This window comes from Mercurialis annua, linkage group LG2 (assembly GCF_937616625.2).
Source record: "Mercurialis annua linkage group LG2, ddMerAnnu1.2, whole genome shotgun sequence".
NCBI lineage: Eukaryota > Viridiplantae > Streptophyta > Magnoliopsida > Malpighiales > Euphorbiaceae > Mercurialis > Mercurialis annua.
The window spans coordinates 38223265-38239801 of record NC_065571.1 but is presented as its reverse complement, the minus strand read 5'-3'; the positions used below and the strand labels follow the sequence as shown (position 1 = coordinate 38239801).

The window sequence follows — 16537 nt, the reverse complement described above, 5'->3', positions numbered from 1 at the left end:
TTAATCGTTATTCTCTGGCTTAATTGGCTAATTTACACTTTAGCCCTTAAATTTTCAAAAATTACAATTTAGTCCTAAACGCATCCGCGTCCAAATTTTAAAAGGTCTCTGATTGACCCGAAACTTTTATCACAAATACTATAATATATTTCGCGGACCTTGGCGAAATAATTCTTATCTCGGGATTTAAAATTTATTTTATATTAATTTTCAAAGTTGTTTCCTTAATTCTCGCTAATCCGCTCAATAATTATATTATTCTTTTTTCCCAATATAATTAAATTATATTCTTCTTAATTCAACTTATCGGAATTCACGACACGTGGAAAAATTTAATTATCTAAAATATTTGGGGTATTACATTCACCCCCCCTTAAAATAAATTCGTCCTCGAATTTAAAACTTTTGTCACGTATCTAAGATAAACTAGTACGAGTATTTCTACCTCATATCTCCTTCTGTTATTCACGTGTATATTCCTATAAGCTGACATTTCCAAGTCACCTTTACCACTTGTGGTTGAATCATTCGAGAAGGATTAGATACATCTTTCTCAGAATAAACTTGTCCTTAGCTGGCCATTCTAATGAATCTTTCGATAATAGAGTTGTGTCCAAATATTGTTGCCACCACTGCACTGTGCACTTACTTCCTTTTCTATCTACTTGATGTTGTTTGGATACGACTATCACTTATCCTTTGGCGTACCGCGGTCATTCTTTTACTGGAATTGCTAAAATCTTGTCGTTTATTCTCTTATTACTTTGCTTGCAGGTTCTGGCACTTAATTTCTTATGGATACTACAAATTGTCGTCCTTTTTGACCGTATACTTTCCTTTACTAGTATATAAAGGCTTATATTAGCATCTTACAGTTTTCCTCTAACTGCATCTTATAACTCTCAATCACTTTACATCTCATTTTACTGTATTTTCACTTATAGGTTTCAAACCTATAACCTTGACTTCTGTTATCCGAAATCTTGGTACTCTATTACCTTGGGTTTCTTCCTTATGTTACTTCTTTTCGAGCCTACTCCGGCTACCCAGACCGCTTATCCTGAAGCATCCGTTTACCAAATAAATTTGATATTCTTATAGTCGGCAATGCGTTATACAACTTCTGTTTAGACTTCGAGTTTAGATTCCTTCTCGAAGATATCAGAAATCGACCTTAAAGTTGCCTCTTCGAGCTAATTTTGAAAGACTGCAAAACTGCCATCATGGCTGTTTGAAGCCAATGAACCAAACATTTAAACCAGTCTTTTTCCAAATATTATCTCATATTCTTATATTTTGACATCCAATCTACAACTTCAGTGAAGAGTCGAACTTAATTCGACCTCTTTTCGGTTTCCGAAATCGTCCTTAAAGTTGGCCACGAGCCATACTTGTAAACTTTTATCTTACTCCTTGAGCTTTCTAGTTCATTTTTTATTATTGATTGTACATTTTATTGTACCTTTTATAACTAAGATTTTTAATCTTATTATAAATTGTTCGTATCTTTTAATCACTTTAGGGTAATGTTGGTTAATTATTTTAATCTTTAACCTTACCCTCTTCATCTATATGAACTTTTCGTTTACTAATAGACTACTCATTCTTAATATCCTTTACACTTCCTTATGAATTCTATATCTTATATAGAGTGTCTTCTAACTCTTTATCAATCTATAGTAACTTCCTGTTACAGATTGAATTACTGGGTTCCTCTCACTCTTATGATGTGGTTATCTAGGTGTAGGTGTAGGTTATAACTTAATTATCTCACCATACAACACCGTCCAACTTACTTCATCGTCACCGCAAAACTATACTCCTGTTACTAGTTTTCGGTATTTTCAAGGTTAAGTAGACTTCTTAACCTCTTTTCCACACGCATCTACTTCCTTGTTCACAGCTAACAATTATCATAACTTTACTTTAGCTGTTACTATCGTATTTAATTAACTGATTATCAACTTTAGCTTCGTTTCAAAATATTTCATTTTGAAAACAAAATGTTCATTAAACATTTTCCACTTTTAGTCGGCCATACTTTACACATTTCTGGCCCGACATTCAAAATACATGCACACTACATGTATATTCTGTTACCAGCCAGCCTAGACCTCGCAGTCATAAGGCTCGGTTCTTGGAATTTCCATCTTTTGAAACTACTGTCTCAACACAGTTTTCAAATTCATTTATATTCATATATGGAGCTTATGTTGATAATCTCAAGTTAATTAAAGTTTATACTTCTTATCGTTGTCACTTGCACTTTTGGCTTACTGCCAAAAAGTCACGCAAGTTCTGCAACTATATCTTCATCATCGAGTATCGTGTAACTCTCCGTTCGACGATCGCAACGGTTAATACTTAGATAACCGTCTTGGGACTATCATATCCCAATATCAAACCAATCTAACGGTTTGATCGTATGTTATTTGGGTTTTACTACACCCTACTAGTTTCCATACAACATCTGAAACTCACTCGTCCAATTCACTATTTCCATCTCCGTTACACCTTGATAACATGTTTATCATATATTGGTTCAGGGTTTAATATACTTTTTAAGTATATTATTTAATCATTATTTGATTTATATCATTTTCATTAATGAATATCTGTTAACACGACTTGACAACTCCATCAGTCGTTAACATATTCATTAGTCCCCTTTACTCATATCAGAACTAGTAGTGTACCTACTTGGTTCTGAGAATACTCATATTTCCTTCATCATCTTTCCTTTAGATGTTCCGTTGTTGTTTATAGTTTAAGTGCTGAGCTTTACTCCTCTCAGACTTATGAATTATGGTTTATCTAACCACTCGTATGGATTTAAGAGATATGTCCATTACTGACATCTGCTCTGTCTGTAAGATTAATCTCCAATCCAATTAATTAAACACGTGTGTATGACTTTGTTCACTTATAGCTACTTGAAGTCAAACAAACTAAGTCGTGTTTAATTAGATCCTACGCTCTTATCTTATTCGTGACAATCTTCTATTGTCTACCCTCGAAGTTTTATTTACCATAAAAGTTCATCACTAGACTTATACTAGTCTACACCTGAGTAAGAATATAAATTCTCACTCACTCTACTCTTTCTGTACTTTCATTAATCTCTAATGTCTCGGGATGAAACATCAGAATTTAGGTCTTTATTATTTATTGTTATAATAAAAACTGTTATTCTTTAACCCTTTTTCCCATCTACCTTGTCACTATCACAGAGTTTTCGTTTGAACAAATACAGTTTTGTCTCGCGTACACTAACGCTCAACAATTTCAAATCAATTTGTTTTGCTTGCAAGCCTTTCTTTAAATTTCACTTTTAAAACAAATTATGAATTCTCAAATTCACAGTTCAAAATCTTTTTCATACAATTGTGCTTCAGGGTGATGACATCTCTCATCCCCAAGGAGTTGCTATCTCAATACTCTTTCCTTTAATATATTGATATCAATATATATATGATGCATGCCCTAATCAAAATCATTTTATGTATATATATGATATATATAAAATTCAGGTATGCTTTTTCTATAGTGATTTTCGCAACATGCACCTTTAATGCATCAGAGCACAATTATACGTTCAACTGTAAAACAAAACTTTAACGAGTTCCTTTCAAACTACTTCTCTGTGCCATTTCAAGGTTTCCTAATCCTCACATTATGCTTTATTGTTCTTTATTTAACATTTATATTTTATGTTATTATTGCTCTTCAAGCTGTTCATTAACAGTTATTATTCATTTGTATGTGTGTTTTGTTTAAGGATATGCTTTATCTCTGTACTTTATGTTTTCTAGTTTTAGTATTTCGTACTAAAACACATAAATGTACTTACTTAAACACAAGACACGTGTCTAAATGATACCTGAGGATGATTGTTGAGACGGTAATGCCTCTCAAATCATCAGACCTTTTCCTCGTCCACATTGGGGTTTAAGTTTTCCTTTACCTTCCTCGTTAACATTCTCACTTTGTTCCTCTTGCTCCTCAATAGGATACACATTCTCCCACCTTTGCCTGGGGAATGACTCATCCTTTGTTGAACTATCCTTAGATGGTTTATCTTTTCTAAATGCTCTCCCAGCCTAAACCCTATATAGGCTGATATAACAGTAGATTCAGACACTGAATCATAACTGTCATCAGTAACATCTATGTCTCCCATTGATCTCTCCAGATCTCTAATTCGATAGCACCATCATCCGTATCCATCTCATCAAATAAAGCAAAATTTGCAGCCTTTAATGGTACAGACAAGTCAGGCATAACTGACCAATCGGCAACCATGTTGATCAGGCGCAACATGTGATTGAGCTCGACTAGGCCCAGACATGCTGAAACACATGTGGCCATAACGCAAGTAGCCGATATAACAGTTATAGAAAAACACGTTTTCATATAATAGATAGCACCTTGTAAACACATATAAAATAAAACACATATAGTTCGGAGAAAATCTAACTATTTTCTCGAACAAATGATTCTTCTAGAATCTTCGCCTCGTTATGCATTCGAACAAAATCAACTTCTTTGAATACTGGTCAATTGATCTGACCATTGCGTACTACTCTAATAGCGCCTCTCGAACACAGGAACATCTTAAATGTTCCCTTATTAGCGTCGCGTTTTAAACACAACAACATCTCATATGTTCCTAATCAAACATCACATATACCCTGCATAGGTATATAGGCTGCTACTTATAGTTGAATGTTCTCAACAACTGAAAACTGATTCAAGACATGACTCGAATCCTATGTTGCTGCAGTAGTTCCTAGGTAGACTCACACACAAAACAGTGGTATCCTGAACCAACCGTTTAAAATCACATATTAGCAATGGTAACTGGACCAACTGCTCTGATACCACAAATTGTCACGACCAAATTTATTGAGCCGAGACCGGCGCTAGGGAACGGGAGTGGTAGCTCCGGAACCCGTAGCAAGCCTAAAACCACAATAAATTTTTCGCGAATTAAATATATTATTCTATATAAAACGTTTTCAGAAAATTCTTTTAAACATTATCATTAATGTTATTAAAGTATCTTTATTGCTTTCTGAAAACTATCGCAAATCATTCTTATAGACTAGGGTCTTATCGAGCGACATTTCATGTCCAACACTGCCCTGTCTCTAATCAATATCATAACCTATTCCATTCATGGCAATTGGTTAAGGAAATCAAACGGTTAAAATACGATCTTTATAATTAAATAAGATATATACTTTTATATCAAATCAGAGTTGCCCATTTAAATACCGTTTGAATTTAAATCTTACATTTAAAAAAAGACATCTACCAACTACTGCAGCTCTATAAAGAAAACGTCCCTGACATACTCTTTCACTATTGTAGACTTCCGAAACAAGGAAAGGAAGTTTGTTCTTCAAAATGTTTTCACCTGAAAGAATGACTGTGAGGGGTCAATATATGGGAATATACTGAGTGAGTTCATACATTTACTACTAAGTATTTTATAAATCATAAAACAATGCAATAACGTTCAAACCTCGTGTAGCCAAGTATAGGATCCGATTGAAACCCTAATTCTCAAACATACTAATAATCAATCGAGCCACCCAATCGTTAATATCAAATTGTGAGTCCAACTCACTGGTGGGTCCAACCCACTGTGGGCCCAGCCCACTAGATACGGAGATTCCAACTACACCGTAGAGGAATACTCACTCGTATCAGACTAAATCTTTAGTCTCATATTTCATAATCATCACCAGCTCCCAGCTGATGTCAAATCAAAACTGGCGATCACGCAGTCCTATTGTCTCCCAATAGGTAGCACGTTCCATCGGATCGCTACTGGTTTCAAATCAAACTATTATGCAATTTATAAAAAGAATTCGCGTTGCAATCATGCAAATCAAACATAAAGCAATATAAAATAATTGCTTAAATAAATACTTTAAAAGCAAATCGTATAAACTCACAGTGACCGCTTATTCCAAAAATACTCTGGTGCTCAGAAACGTCTAGCTTCCCGAGTTCCTGGTCCAGCGGCTCCTTGCCTCGACGGATCTAAAACTATTTTAAAATCATTGACTCACGTCAGAATCCTATTCTAAGATTGACTCTAGACTCGCGACACGACACACTACTTTTATTAATCGTCGTGCTTCTCACGTATATTCCGATAAACGATATCAAACTTGTTTACGGATCGTATATCATTTCAAAATCCATTCGCGTTTAACCTCGTTAGGTTAAATAATTCGAACTAATCGACAATTAGTCGATAAACTAATCAACCGATAATTTTACGCGAAAACGTCCAAATTCTTCAAAAATATCGATTGGCCAAACACTGTGCGAGAGCACGTCTCACTGTGCGTCCGCACAGTGGACTGTGTGTTCGCACACAGGACTGTGCGTTTGCACAGTCCCTGACTGTGCGTTTGCACAGTCCCTGAGTGTGCGTTCGCACAGTCTCTCAAGATTGTGCGTTCGCACAGTCCTCCTGTGCGTTCGCACAGTACTGTGCGTTCGCACAGTACTGTGCGTTCGCACAGTACTGTGCGATCGCACAGTCTGTTGTGCGTTCGCACAGTTGGACCGTGCGGCGCACAGCCGCGGGTTTTCACCCCGGCTCCGTTTTCGACGTGCTTTCGACATAAAAACGATCCTAACGCATCCAAAACGCTTAATCTATATTCAAAACGCTATAATCCAATTCTAATATCGATTAAAACGATATAATCGTATTATGGCTTAAAACTTTGAATCGATATAACTTAAAATACAGCCGTTTAAACAATAAAACGACAAGCTTACCGTGATTACGCACTGAAATACGATTGTTTCGAGTTATAGAACGTCGGAAACGGACGAGAAACGGAATCGAGCGACGAACCGTTCGTTATCGTCGATGAGAAATGAAAAGGAAATGAAGATGATATTTGGTTTCTGTAACTCCTTCGTCATGAAGGTTTCATATATATTTTGGCCAAATATCACTTTTACTCCTTGAACTCTTTAACTTAAACCAATTCTCTATTAAACTTTCTATTTTAACTTAACGATTAATTATATATTTTAACTCAATTACATACGTATTATTTTATACCCAAATAAATAATACGACTCTAAAATTGATGATTTTCCATCAATAATCTTTTAATCGTTATTCTCTGGCTTAATTGGCTAATTTACACTTTAGCCCTTAAATTTTCAAAATTTACAATTTAGTCCTAAACGCATTCGCGTCCAAATTTTAAAAGGTCTCTGATTGACCCGAAACTTTTATCACAAATACTATAATATATTTCGCGGACCTTGGCGAAATAATTCTTATCTCGGGATTTAAAATTTATTTTATATTAATTTTCAAAGTTATTTCCTTAATTCTCGCTAATCCGCTCAATAATTATATTATTCTTTTTTCCCAATATAATTAAATTATATTCTTCTTAATTCAACTTATCGGAATTCACGACACGTGGAAAAATTTAATTATCTAAAATATTTGGGGTATTACATTGCTACTTCCATCGTTTGGTTGGAGAAGTCTTCTACTTCTCTATTGGAGGACTTTAATGCCCCCTGCTATTAGATTTCCGTCTCTCGGTAGCGGAGGCATGTCGCCTATTCTGTAATTCTCTTAGAGGTAGAGGCTTGTCGCCTATTGTGAGGGTTGTGATGGTCCCTGTTGGCCGGATTCTTTCACCCGATTTTGTAGACGTGGTGCATATTCTGGGTATTTCTTGAGGATGTGGGCCAGGCGCCTGTTGATTCTTATGGCTCTGGCATTGAGTTTTGAAAAGCACTTGTCCGGTGGCTGTCGTTTCTTGTGTTTCTAGAGCCCAATTTTGCAAAAAATTGGCCCTATTTTCCACTCTTATGGTGGAATGAGCTCTTCTGCTTGTGTTGTACTCTGTATTTCCCCCTCATCGGAGCGTTCAGTTTTCTGGTCCGGGGATTTCTGAGGTAAGTGGTTAGAAACCTGTCTTGTCTCTTAAAGGAAGGCCCGACGCCTTTTCTGCATTCTTCTGGAGTAAGGGGGCCAGAAGCTTGTCTTGTTTCTGGCTACTTCTGATAATAGGGCCACATTGTCTGTTCCATAGCGAAAAGCTTGGCGCTTGTTGTGAGGACTTTGATACCCCTTAATTTTGGGATGAAGATTGTGATTCCCCATGTCATCTGGGATGAGGGTTTTGATGTCCCCTTGAGATTCTGGGATTCTGTCTTAGGATAGCGGTGGCATGTCTGCATGAAGCCTATTGAGAGGACTCTAACGTCCACTGTTATCTGGATTTCCTTTCTCCGGGTAGTAGAGGCATGTTGCATGTCTGTGTCTTTCTGGTAGTATAGAAACTTTAGAGTCTGCTCTGAGGGCCATGATACCTCCTGCTATTCGGATGTCCTTCGTAGGACGGCAGAGGCATAAACCCTAAGTTAAGTATGAGGCCTGAAACCTATTATGAGGGTTTCGATGCCCCCTGCTATCCAGATTTCCGTCTCAGGATAGTAGTTGCATAGTGCCTATTCCGGGTTGTAGAGGCTTATAGCCTGTGGTTCTTGAGGTGTATCCTGCTTGTAGAGGCTTTTGGGCCTGCTCGGGACATTCAAATTTGTGAAAATTGACCCCATTTTTCATTTTTGCCGAGCTTATCTATTGTAGACTCAGTATTGCCCCCTCATTGAAGCATTTAGTTTTCTGGTGGGGGACTGGATGGTTCAATGAAGAGTCTTGTTCTTGTCTTGCTCATTCTAGACTCTGTAGTCCAGCATTGGACATATCGATCTGTAATTTCCATGATAGTTTATGCGCATATGACTATTGATAGTGCTTCTAGAAAAACATATTGGAAAACCATATTGTTCGAACGTTTTACAATTTCCGATGTTCCGCTCGGCTGTTCCGGATAGCTGAAGCATTTCCTGCTTTTGAACTCTACGACGTTCAATTTGGTTGCTCTGGATGACTGAAACCCATATTGTTCTGTTTTGATTGTCCCAAATGTCAAAAACTCGTCGTCTCGTGAAGTCTCATTGTGTTCTTGATGCCTCCAGATTCTGCGCTGGGAATTTTTTAGCTTTGTATCTTGCGAAGTTTGGCTATAATTTCCTTTAGCCTTACATTCTGGACTCTGGTCTGCTCGCTCATTGTAGCATTTTGTTTTTCATATGGGAGATCGGATGTCCCAATAAAGAGTCCAGCTACTCCATTCAATTTCTTTGGTTATTTGTTTTAGCCCTGTAAGACTCGTATCCATTTTTGACAGTATATGCGCATTTCAACAATTGCATGGCGCTACTGGGAAGTGTATTTGATTATTATTATCATTTCATTATTTCCATTTTCTCAAATATTGTGCTTTAGAATTTATGGTTGTTTGTCTGTCCTTTCTAGGTACATGCGCTGGCCAATAATCATGGCATGCATGCTTGATAAGAGATCTATATTGCTAACTCATTGAATAACCGGTGCAATTGAGATACTTTCAGTTTCAAGGGGCCGTACCCTTGTCGTCAATTAGTCCTTGTGGATTTTCTGGATTTGACAATTTTTTATGAGCGTCTTATGCGGCTTATAGGCGTCTAGAGGAGGTCTTGTAGCGCACTCCTTCTTCCACTCTTTAGATCGTCCCGCTCTCGTAGATAGGTGGGCTGTTGCTTGGTGGTGGACTTCTTTGTTGGTGGTGATTCCTATCCGGGCTAGACATCCGTTCTAACGTGTGCCTCTACTGATAGACGCCTTTGAGTCGCATAAGCCTTCCGGTTTGTGGCCAAATCTTTTTATGCCAAGAGACCTGTGAGAGATCTCTCGTGGGTACTACCCTGCAAGCCGCTATCCCTTTAAGATAACAATCCGATTTTTCTCATGATTCAGGAGTAAAGTCACTTGCGACTGGATTATCTCTAGAAGTTATTCACTTCTTTGAACCGGTTATTGAATGAGCTAATGACATAATTCGATCTCAACAATGCATGCATATATGGCTATTGAAAATAACATGTCCATTAGGCAAGACATCACATAAATGAGCAGAATAGAATTCATCATTGACTCTGGATCAAATAAAGCAGTTTTTTCATAATTGTTCAAGTATTGAAAAATAAAACTGGAGAACGGTAAAGATAGTCAAGGAGAACAGATCTCCAAGAATGCCCCAAACACGGGCGGTGCCATTGCTTTTGGTCTCTTCAATGCTCTGAGATGACCCCACTATCAATCAGGTCTTGAATCTTGTGCTGGAGAGTGATGCAATGATATGTATTATGTCCTCTAATCTAGTGTAGCTTGCAATATGCATCAGCAACATAGTTTGGCCTACTTGGATCAAGTACCGTCTTCGCTGTTATTGGCTCTATTAGTCCAACCATCCTTAATCCTTCAAATACATCGGATAATGGTTTTTTTTTATCTTAGAAATTTCCTGCCGGTAACTTTTGGCACATTCAAGGCTTTTTCAAATTCTCCTTCAGGGGGTACGATGTGCATCAGTGGGTGTAACTGGTACAGTGAGATCCTTATATATAGCCATGCCTACATTCTTGATGGTTTTGATGATCGTCTCTGTCACTATTGTCGCTGGGCTCCCACCTGCTAAGATCAACAGGTTAGAAGGATTCGAGCCGGTGTTGGCTCGAACACCCTCCGATGCCTAAGTCAGTCTCTGGTGAGGTCTCAGTGAAAGTAATGATGAGAAGTGAATATGAGAGTTACCTGGCTTAGGCTTCGTCTATATATATATTGCATAGTCTTTGTATCCTAATAGGATTGTTTCTCTATTAGTCTCAGTTATCTCTTTGAGATTCGCCTCTATCCCTGATCTTAAGGGATTTCGGTGTTATCTTGATATCTTCAGCTGTTATAGCTGCGTATTGGGTCAGGGACCTGAATAGATCAGTCTCTGGGTCCATATTCAGGGCCGTTGTAGTGAGTCTTGTCCCTTGTTCTGGTCCTTTATCCATCATTAGTCCCTCCCGAAAAACAGTTTTGTCAAGTATTTATGCTTGTTTGTGCGACTGCTTGTTGGGGCCGTTACTTTGTCGGGCTTGGTTTTCGGCGTACTTGCTTTAGAAAAAGTTACCTAGGCCCAGCCCGTTGTTTTTACTTGGGCTCTTATGGAGCTGGTTTAATTTTTAAAATTTCAAAATTGTAATCATTTGAAATCCCCTGGACTTCCGCCTGTCGCCACGTTTCACGCAGGTAACCGCTTAACGGTTCTCTAGTTGCTTCTTTAAATGCTTTTTTCAAATTTCCTTTTTTTCTTTTAACTGCTCCTTCTTCCTCCTCTGATCTGCTCTTGCTTCGGCTTCATTTCCTTCAATCTTTGGGTGTTTTCTTCCTCCTTTTATCAGGTAAATCTCTTTTATCTGCTTTATTAGTAGTGTAATTGATTCAATGCCTCGGACTAGGTCTTCTGTCTCTCTTCCCTCATCTGGTACGGCTGTAGAGTATAGGAATTCTCTTGATACTTTTACCTCCAATGTTGATAAAGAGATTTTGGCTGAATTTCGTGAAGAGTATGGTATTCCTCTTAGCTATTCTCTTTCTGTCTGCGGTTCTCGAGTTGCTGCTAACACCTTCGTCGGTGACGGCAAGGTTATTGTTTATAAAGAGCAGTTGCGTTGTGGCTTGCGTTTTCCTTTGGATCCTCTGATCAAAGCCTTTATTGTAGACTATCAAGTTCCTCTGGTTCAAATCCACCCTAACGCCATTAGGACTCTTTGTTGCTTCGTTGAGTTGTCTCACGAACGGGGCTTAGTCCCTTCTCTAGGTCTCCTTAGCCAACTGTTCTTCGTGTCTCGTCGCAACAATGAGTTTTACGTTCGTTTAGTTGCTCATAGGGGTAAGAGGGTAGTTGAAGGTCTCCCTAAGATCACTAAACGTTGGCAGCGGTCATTCTTTGTTGTCAGTCATGATGAAGCTTTTGTTGATTTTCCTACTGAGTGGGTTGATGATGCAGCCTCGTTGGCTTTCTCTCCCCTTTCTGCTACTGAGTTGAAGGTAGTAGATTCTCTTATTGATGATGCCAAAAGTTGTATGTACGATTGTTGTGATTTAGTAGATAAATACCTTCTGCGAGAGTTTCCTCATCTTGAGTTGCCCCTTCGTGCTGTGACTGAGGGTCCTCTAGAGAGTGAGGGTACTCTATCTCAATCTTGCCATAATTCTCCTACTGGATCTTATGTAGATCTGACTGCCTCTCATGGTATGCTTTAATTTGTCTCGTTTTCTTTTACTTGATGTTGATTCATCTTTTGATTCGTTTGTTTTTTGGCAACTGCAGATATGGGTGAGAACTATCTGGATTCGTTGAAATTGTCCTTTGATGAAGATGCCCCTGTGATTACTGGTGTTGTTCCAGCGTCTACTTCTCTCCCTCCTAAGCCTGTGGTGAAGTTGGAGAAATCCATGGATGCTACCTTGGCTGCCCCTTCTGCGAAAAAGAACCGTGATGGCCGTGACAAAGCCAAACAGGGCTCTGCCAAGCGACTGAAAACGAACCTGGATGCTTGCCCCAGTCCCAGGGAGTGGTTGGAGCGAAACGTGGACAATGTGACTGTGACCTCTCCTGGTATTGCGTCTCTTTTCTCGCAGTTTGTTCAATTCCCTCAGGATATGGAGTCTTGGACCGATCTCTCGGAAAGGGATGCCTGCGACCGGGTTGACATCGCTTTACTTCAGGTTTGAAATAATTCCCTCCTCATTGTCTTTTCTTTCTTCTTTTCCTCTGTTTTTGTTTAGTTGTTTATTTGTACCGTGTTCTGTCAGCTTTTGCAAGGGAATGCTTTGATGCGTCGTCACCGAGATGAGATGGTTTCCTTGAGTCACAAGCATGAAAAGGAAATGGCTTTCCTTCGGGCTACTGCGGCTGCGGAGAAGGTCAGGTTATCCAACCTGAGTCAGACGGCTGCTGATCGCCTGAAAATTATGGAGAAAAAGGTCTCTGATCGTGAGAATGCTCTGATGGAATTGAGGCTCTCCTATGACAAGTTGTTGCAGGAGCAGAGAAGTAGCAAACAGGATGCTAATGTGTACGTAAGTGGGTGTTTGACTGATTTCTGCTCTACCGTCATTAAAATTGTGCGTGCAGATTACCCGGAGTATGATATAAGTAAGTTTCTGTCCATTGATCTTCGCGCGCTGGGTCAGCGTGTTGCGGCCAAGGTGGCTGCGAAGAAAGCCGGGCCGAGTGTTTCTCCTATTCTTCCGTCGGATGCAGTTAATGATGGGGCTATTGATGCGATCGGATCCGAGGAGAATGTCAAAGGTGCTGAGAAGAAGGAAGCGACGCCCTCTTCTGAAATTCTTGCTGGGACTGAGGTGGCTGTGCCATCTACTGAGTTGACCCCCGAAGCTGAAGCTAGTGCCTCAGACCAAGGGCTGGGTGACGTGGACCCAATTGACATTTTGCTTCCCGTAGGAGATGCGGTTGGTCCAAAGAAGGGAGCGACCCTGCCAGAGGAAGATGTATAGGCCGTGTGTTTGGCCGTTTCGTTTCTTTTCTTGCTACTTGTTAGGTAGCTTTTGTACGTAGTTGGGGAGTCTTTATAGTAGACTCCCTTCTTTTGGTTAACTGAACAATTTGTATTTTCGTATTTCAAGTGTTGGCGGCTGGTTGCAGAGTCGTCTTGTTGTGTCATATACTTTGATTGCGTTCCTCTCTTTCTTTCTTTTTTTATATAGACATGTGTAGCTGCGTCCTGTGTCTTCTTCATACTACTGGTTATACTCATATGGCTGACATAAATGAATAAATTTAAATAAAGTAAGAAGAAAAGAAGTAACTTTATTAATGAATGGTGGTTACATCTTTTACTGAAGGTATAGCTTCAGATTTTCAACATTCCAAGTCCGAAGTAATGGAGTCCCATCTAGGTGAGCTATTTTGTATGCGCCCTTACCGACTACTGCTACTACGCGATATGGACCGTCCCAGTTGGCCTCTAACTTTCCAACTCCGGCGGCTCCTCTTCCAATTTCTGCCTTTTTCAGGACTAAGTCTCCTTCTTCGAATTTTCTTTCTTTGACTCGGGCGTTGTGATACTTGGTCATCTGTCTGCGATATGCCTCAGCTCGGATTGCTACCTGCTGTCTTCTTTCTTCGAGGAGGTCCAGGCATAGCCTTAGGGACTCCTCGTTGCGATCTTCGTCTAAGACCTGAACTCGTAAGGTTGGCATTCCAAGTTCTACTGGGAGAACAGCTTCGGTGCCATACGTGAGGCGAAATGGGGTTTCCCCTGTTGCTTTCTGGGGGTAGTTCGATAGGCCCAGACCACGTGATAAAGCTCATCAACCCATCTCCCTTTTAAGTCTCCTAGCCTCTCTTTATTCCAGAAAGGATGGTGCGGTTGGTGACTTCTGTTAGTCCGTTGGTTTGCGGGTGTGCTACTGAGGAGAATTTTAAAAGAATTCCTAGCTCAGTGCAGAAATCTCTGAAGCTGGCGCAGTCAAATTGCTTCCCGTTGTCTGTGACTAGGGCATGTGGAGTGCCGAACCTGTGACATGTTAATGTGTGGTTTTGTTTTGCTTTTGTTTTAAAGGAAAAAATGAAAAATACCAAATACCTGCTCATGACTTCGTTTGATAACCACTTCTGGATTTTCTTACTTGTTATGGTGCTCATGGGTTGTACCTCTATCCACTTGGTGAAATGGTCGACCGCGACTACTATAAACTTTACTTGTCCTCTCGCTGGGGCAAAGGGTCCCAGTATGTCTACTCCCCAGATCATGAAGGGCCAAGGGCTTCCAATAGTTGACTGGTGAGCGGCTGGGGTTCTGATGAGCGACCCAAATTTCTGGCATTTATCGCACTTCTTGACCATTTCTTCAGCGTCTTTTTTCATCGTGGGCCAATAAAATCCCTGTAACATTGCTTTTCTGTATAGAGTTACTGCGCCCTCATGAGCTCCGCATTCTCCTTCATGGATTTCCCGAAGGACGTAGCTTCCTTCTTCTAGTGATATGCATTTAAACCATGGGTGTGTTACTGAGGTCCGGTACAGTGCTCCTTCTATTATTGAATAGACGGAGGAAATTCGAACTAGCTTAGCCGCTTCGGTACGTCCTTCAGGTAGGACTCCGTCTGCTAAATATGCCACTATGGGTTGCATCCATGGATCTAGGACTGCGACTGGTAACACCTGCTGCTCTTCTACTGTTGGTGTTAACCGCTCCTCCTTCATTTGGAGTGATGCGTATAGCTGGCTTTTCACAATTATGTCATCCACGTAGGCTTCTACATTCCTCCCCAGCTGGTCTTGGAACATAAAGTTGACCAGACGTTGATAGGTGGCTCCTGCGTTCTTTAATCCAAACGGCATGACTTTGTAACAGTATGTCCCTCGGTCTGTGACGAATGATGTTTTCTCTTGATCCTTCTCCTCCATCGGTATTTGATGATACCCTTGCGCTGCGTCTACGAAGCTATATAGGAGATAGCAAGCTGTTGAGTCCACTAACTGGTCTATGTTGGGGAGCGGATAGCTGTCCTTTGGGCAGGCCTTGTTCAAGTCTGTGAAATCGACACACATCCTGTACTTCCCGTTTGCCTTCTTTACTAGGACGATGTTTGCCACCCATTCAGGGTAGAAAACTTCGTGGATAAAATCTGCTGCCTCCAAAATGTTTACTTCGTCTGCGATTATCTTCTGCCTCTCCTCAGTGAACCTCCTCTTCTTTTGGACTTTGGGTACGCTGCCTGGGATCACGTTCAGCTTGTGCGACGCTACTTTGGGATTGATTCCCACGATCTCCGTTGGTTCAGTGGCGAAAGACTCCACGTTCTTTTTCAGTATCTCTGTTATTTCCTGTGCTACCTTTTCCGGTACCTCTGTGCCTACTTTGACCATCTTGGTCTCAGTTAGGTGAAGCTCTTTCATGACGCCTACTGGTTCTGCTCCTTGTGACTCCTCCTCTTCTACTGCGTCTCCTGGGAACGCCTCAATAGTCAAACTCTCATCTTCCTTTGTTGTTACCAAGCAGCATTCCTTGGCCATCTCCTGGTCTCCTCTGACCACTACTATCCCAGATGACGTTGGCATTTTCAGGGTCAGCAGCCTGATGCTAGTCACTGCTCCCGTCTGCTACAAGAAAGGTCTGCCCAGTATGCTGTTGTAGGCCAGTGGAAGGTCTACTACATTAAATTGAGCATGCATCTTTTTGACTGGCCCTTCATTTCTATTTCCCAATTCTACATATAAACTTACTGTCCCTTCTGGACGTATTGGTGCTCCTCCCAGGCCTACTAGTGGGACTGAGGACTTCCGCAGGTCTGTTGTTGAGCCTTTCATCTCTTTGAATGCCTCCAAGGTTAAGAAGTTCACAGAACTGCCTTCATCTACCAGTATCCGTTTTACTAGGTGATTTCTGATTATGGCTTCTATCACCAACGCGTCATTGTGTGGTCCCTTCACATGATGTCCATCGTCTGGCCTGAACGATATCTCTGGGATTACGTCTCTTTCAATTGCGAACACCGTGGCCGACCCTCTTCTGTTTCTTTTCTTTTTCTGATTATTGCTGTAGGGCTCTCCTCCTTCTATCACGTTTA

At 40.2% G+C, this 16537-nt stretch overlaps 1 protein-coding gene across 1 annotated transcript; it reads right to left on the bottom strand.

The window, feature by feature from the left end:
* Positions 1–14300: 14300 nt before the first annotated feature.
* Positions 14301–16028, bottom strand: LOC130015110 (uncharacterized). The gene is made up of 2 exons (XM_056104659.1): positions 14551–16028; positions 14301–14481 (listed from the first exon to the last, which is right to left on the bottom strand). Exons 1-2 carry the CDS (start codon positions 16026–16028, stop codon positions 14301–14303), a joined length of 1659 nt encoding a protein of 552 aa, XP_055960634.1.
* Between the last annotated feature and the right edge of the window lie 509 nt (positions 16029–16537).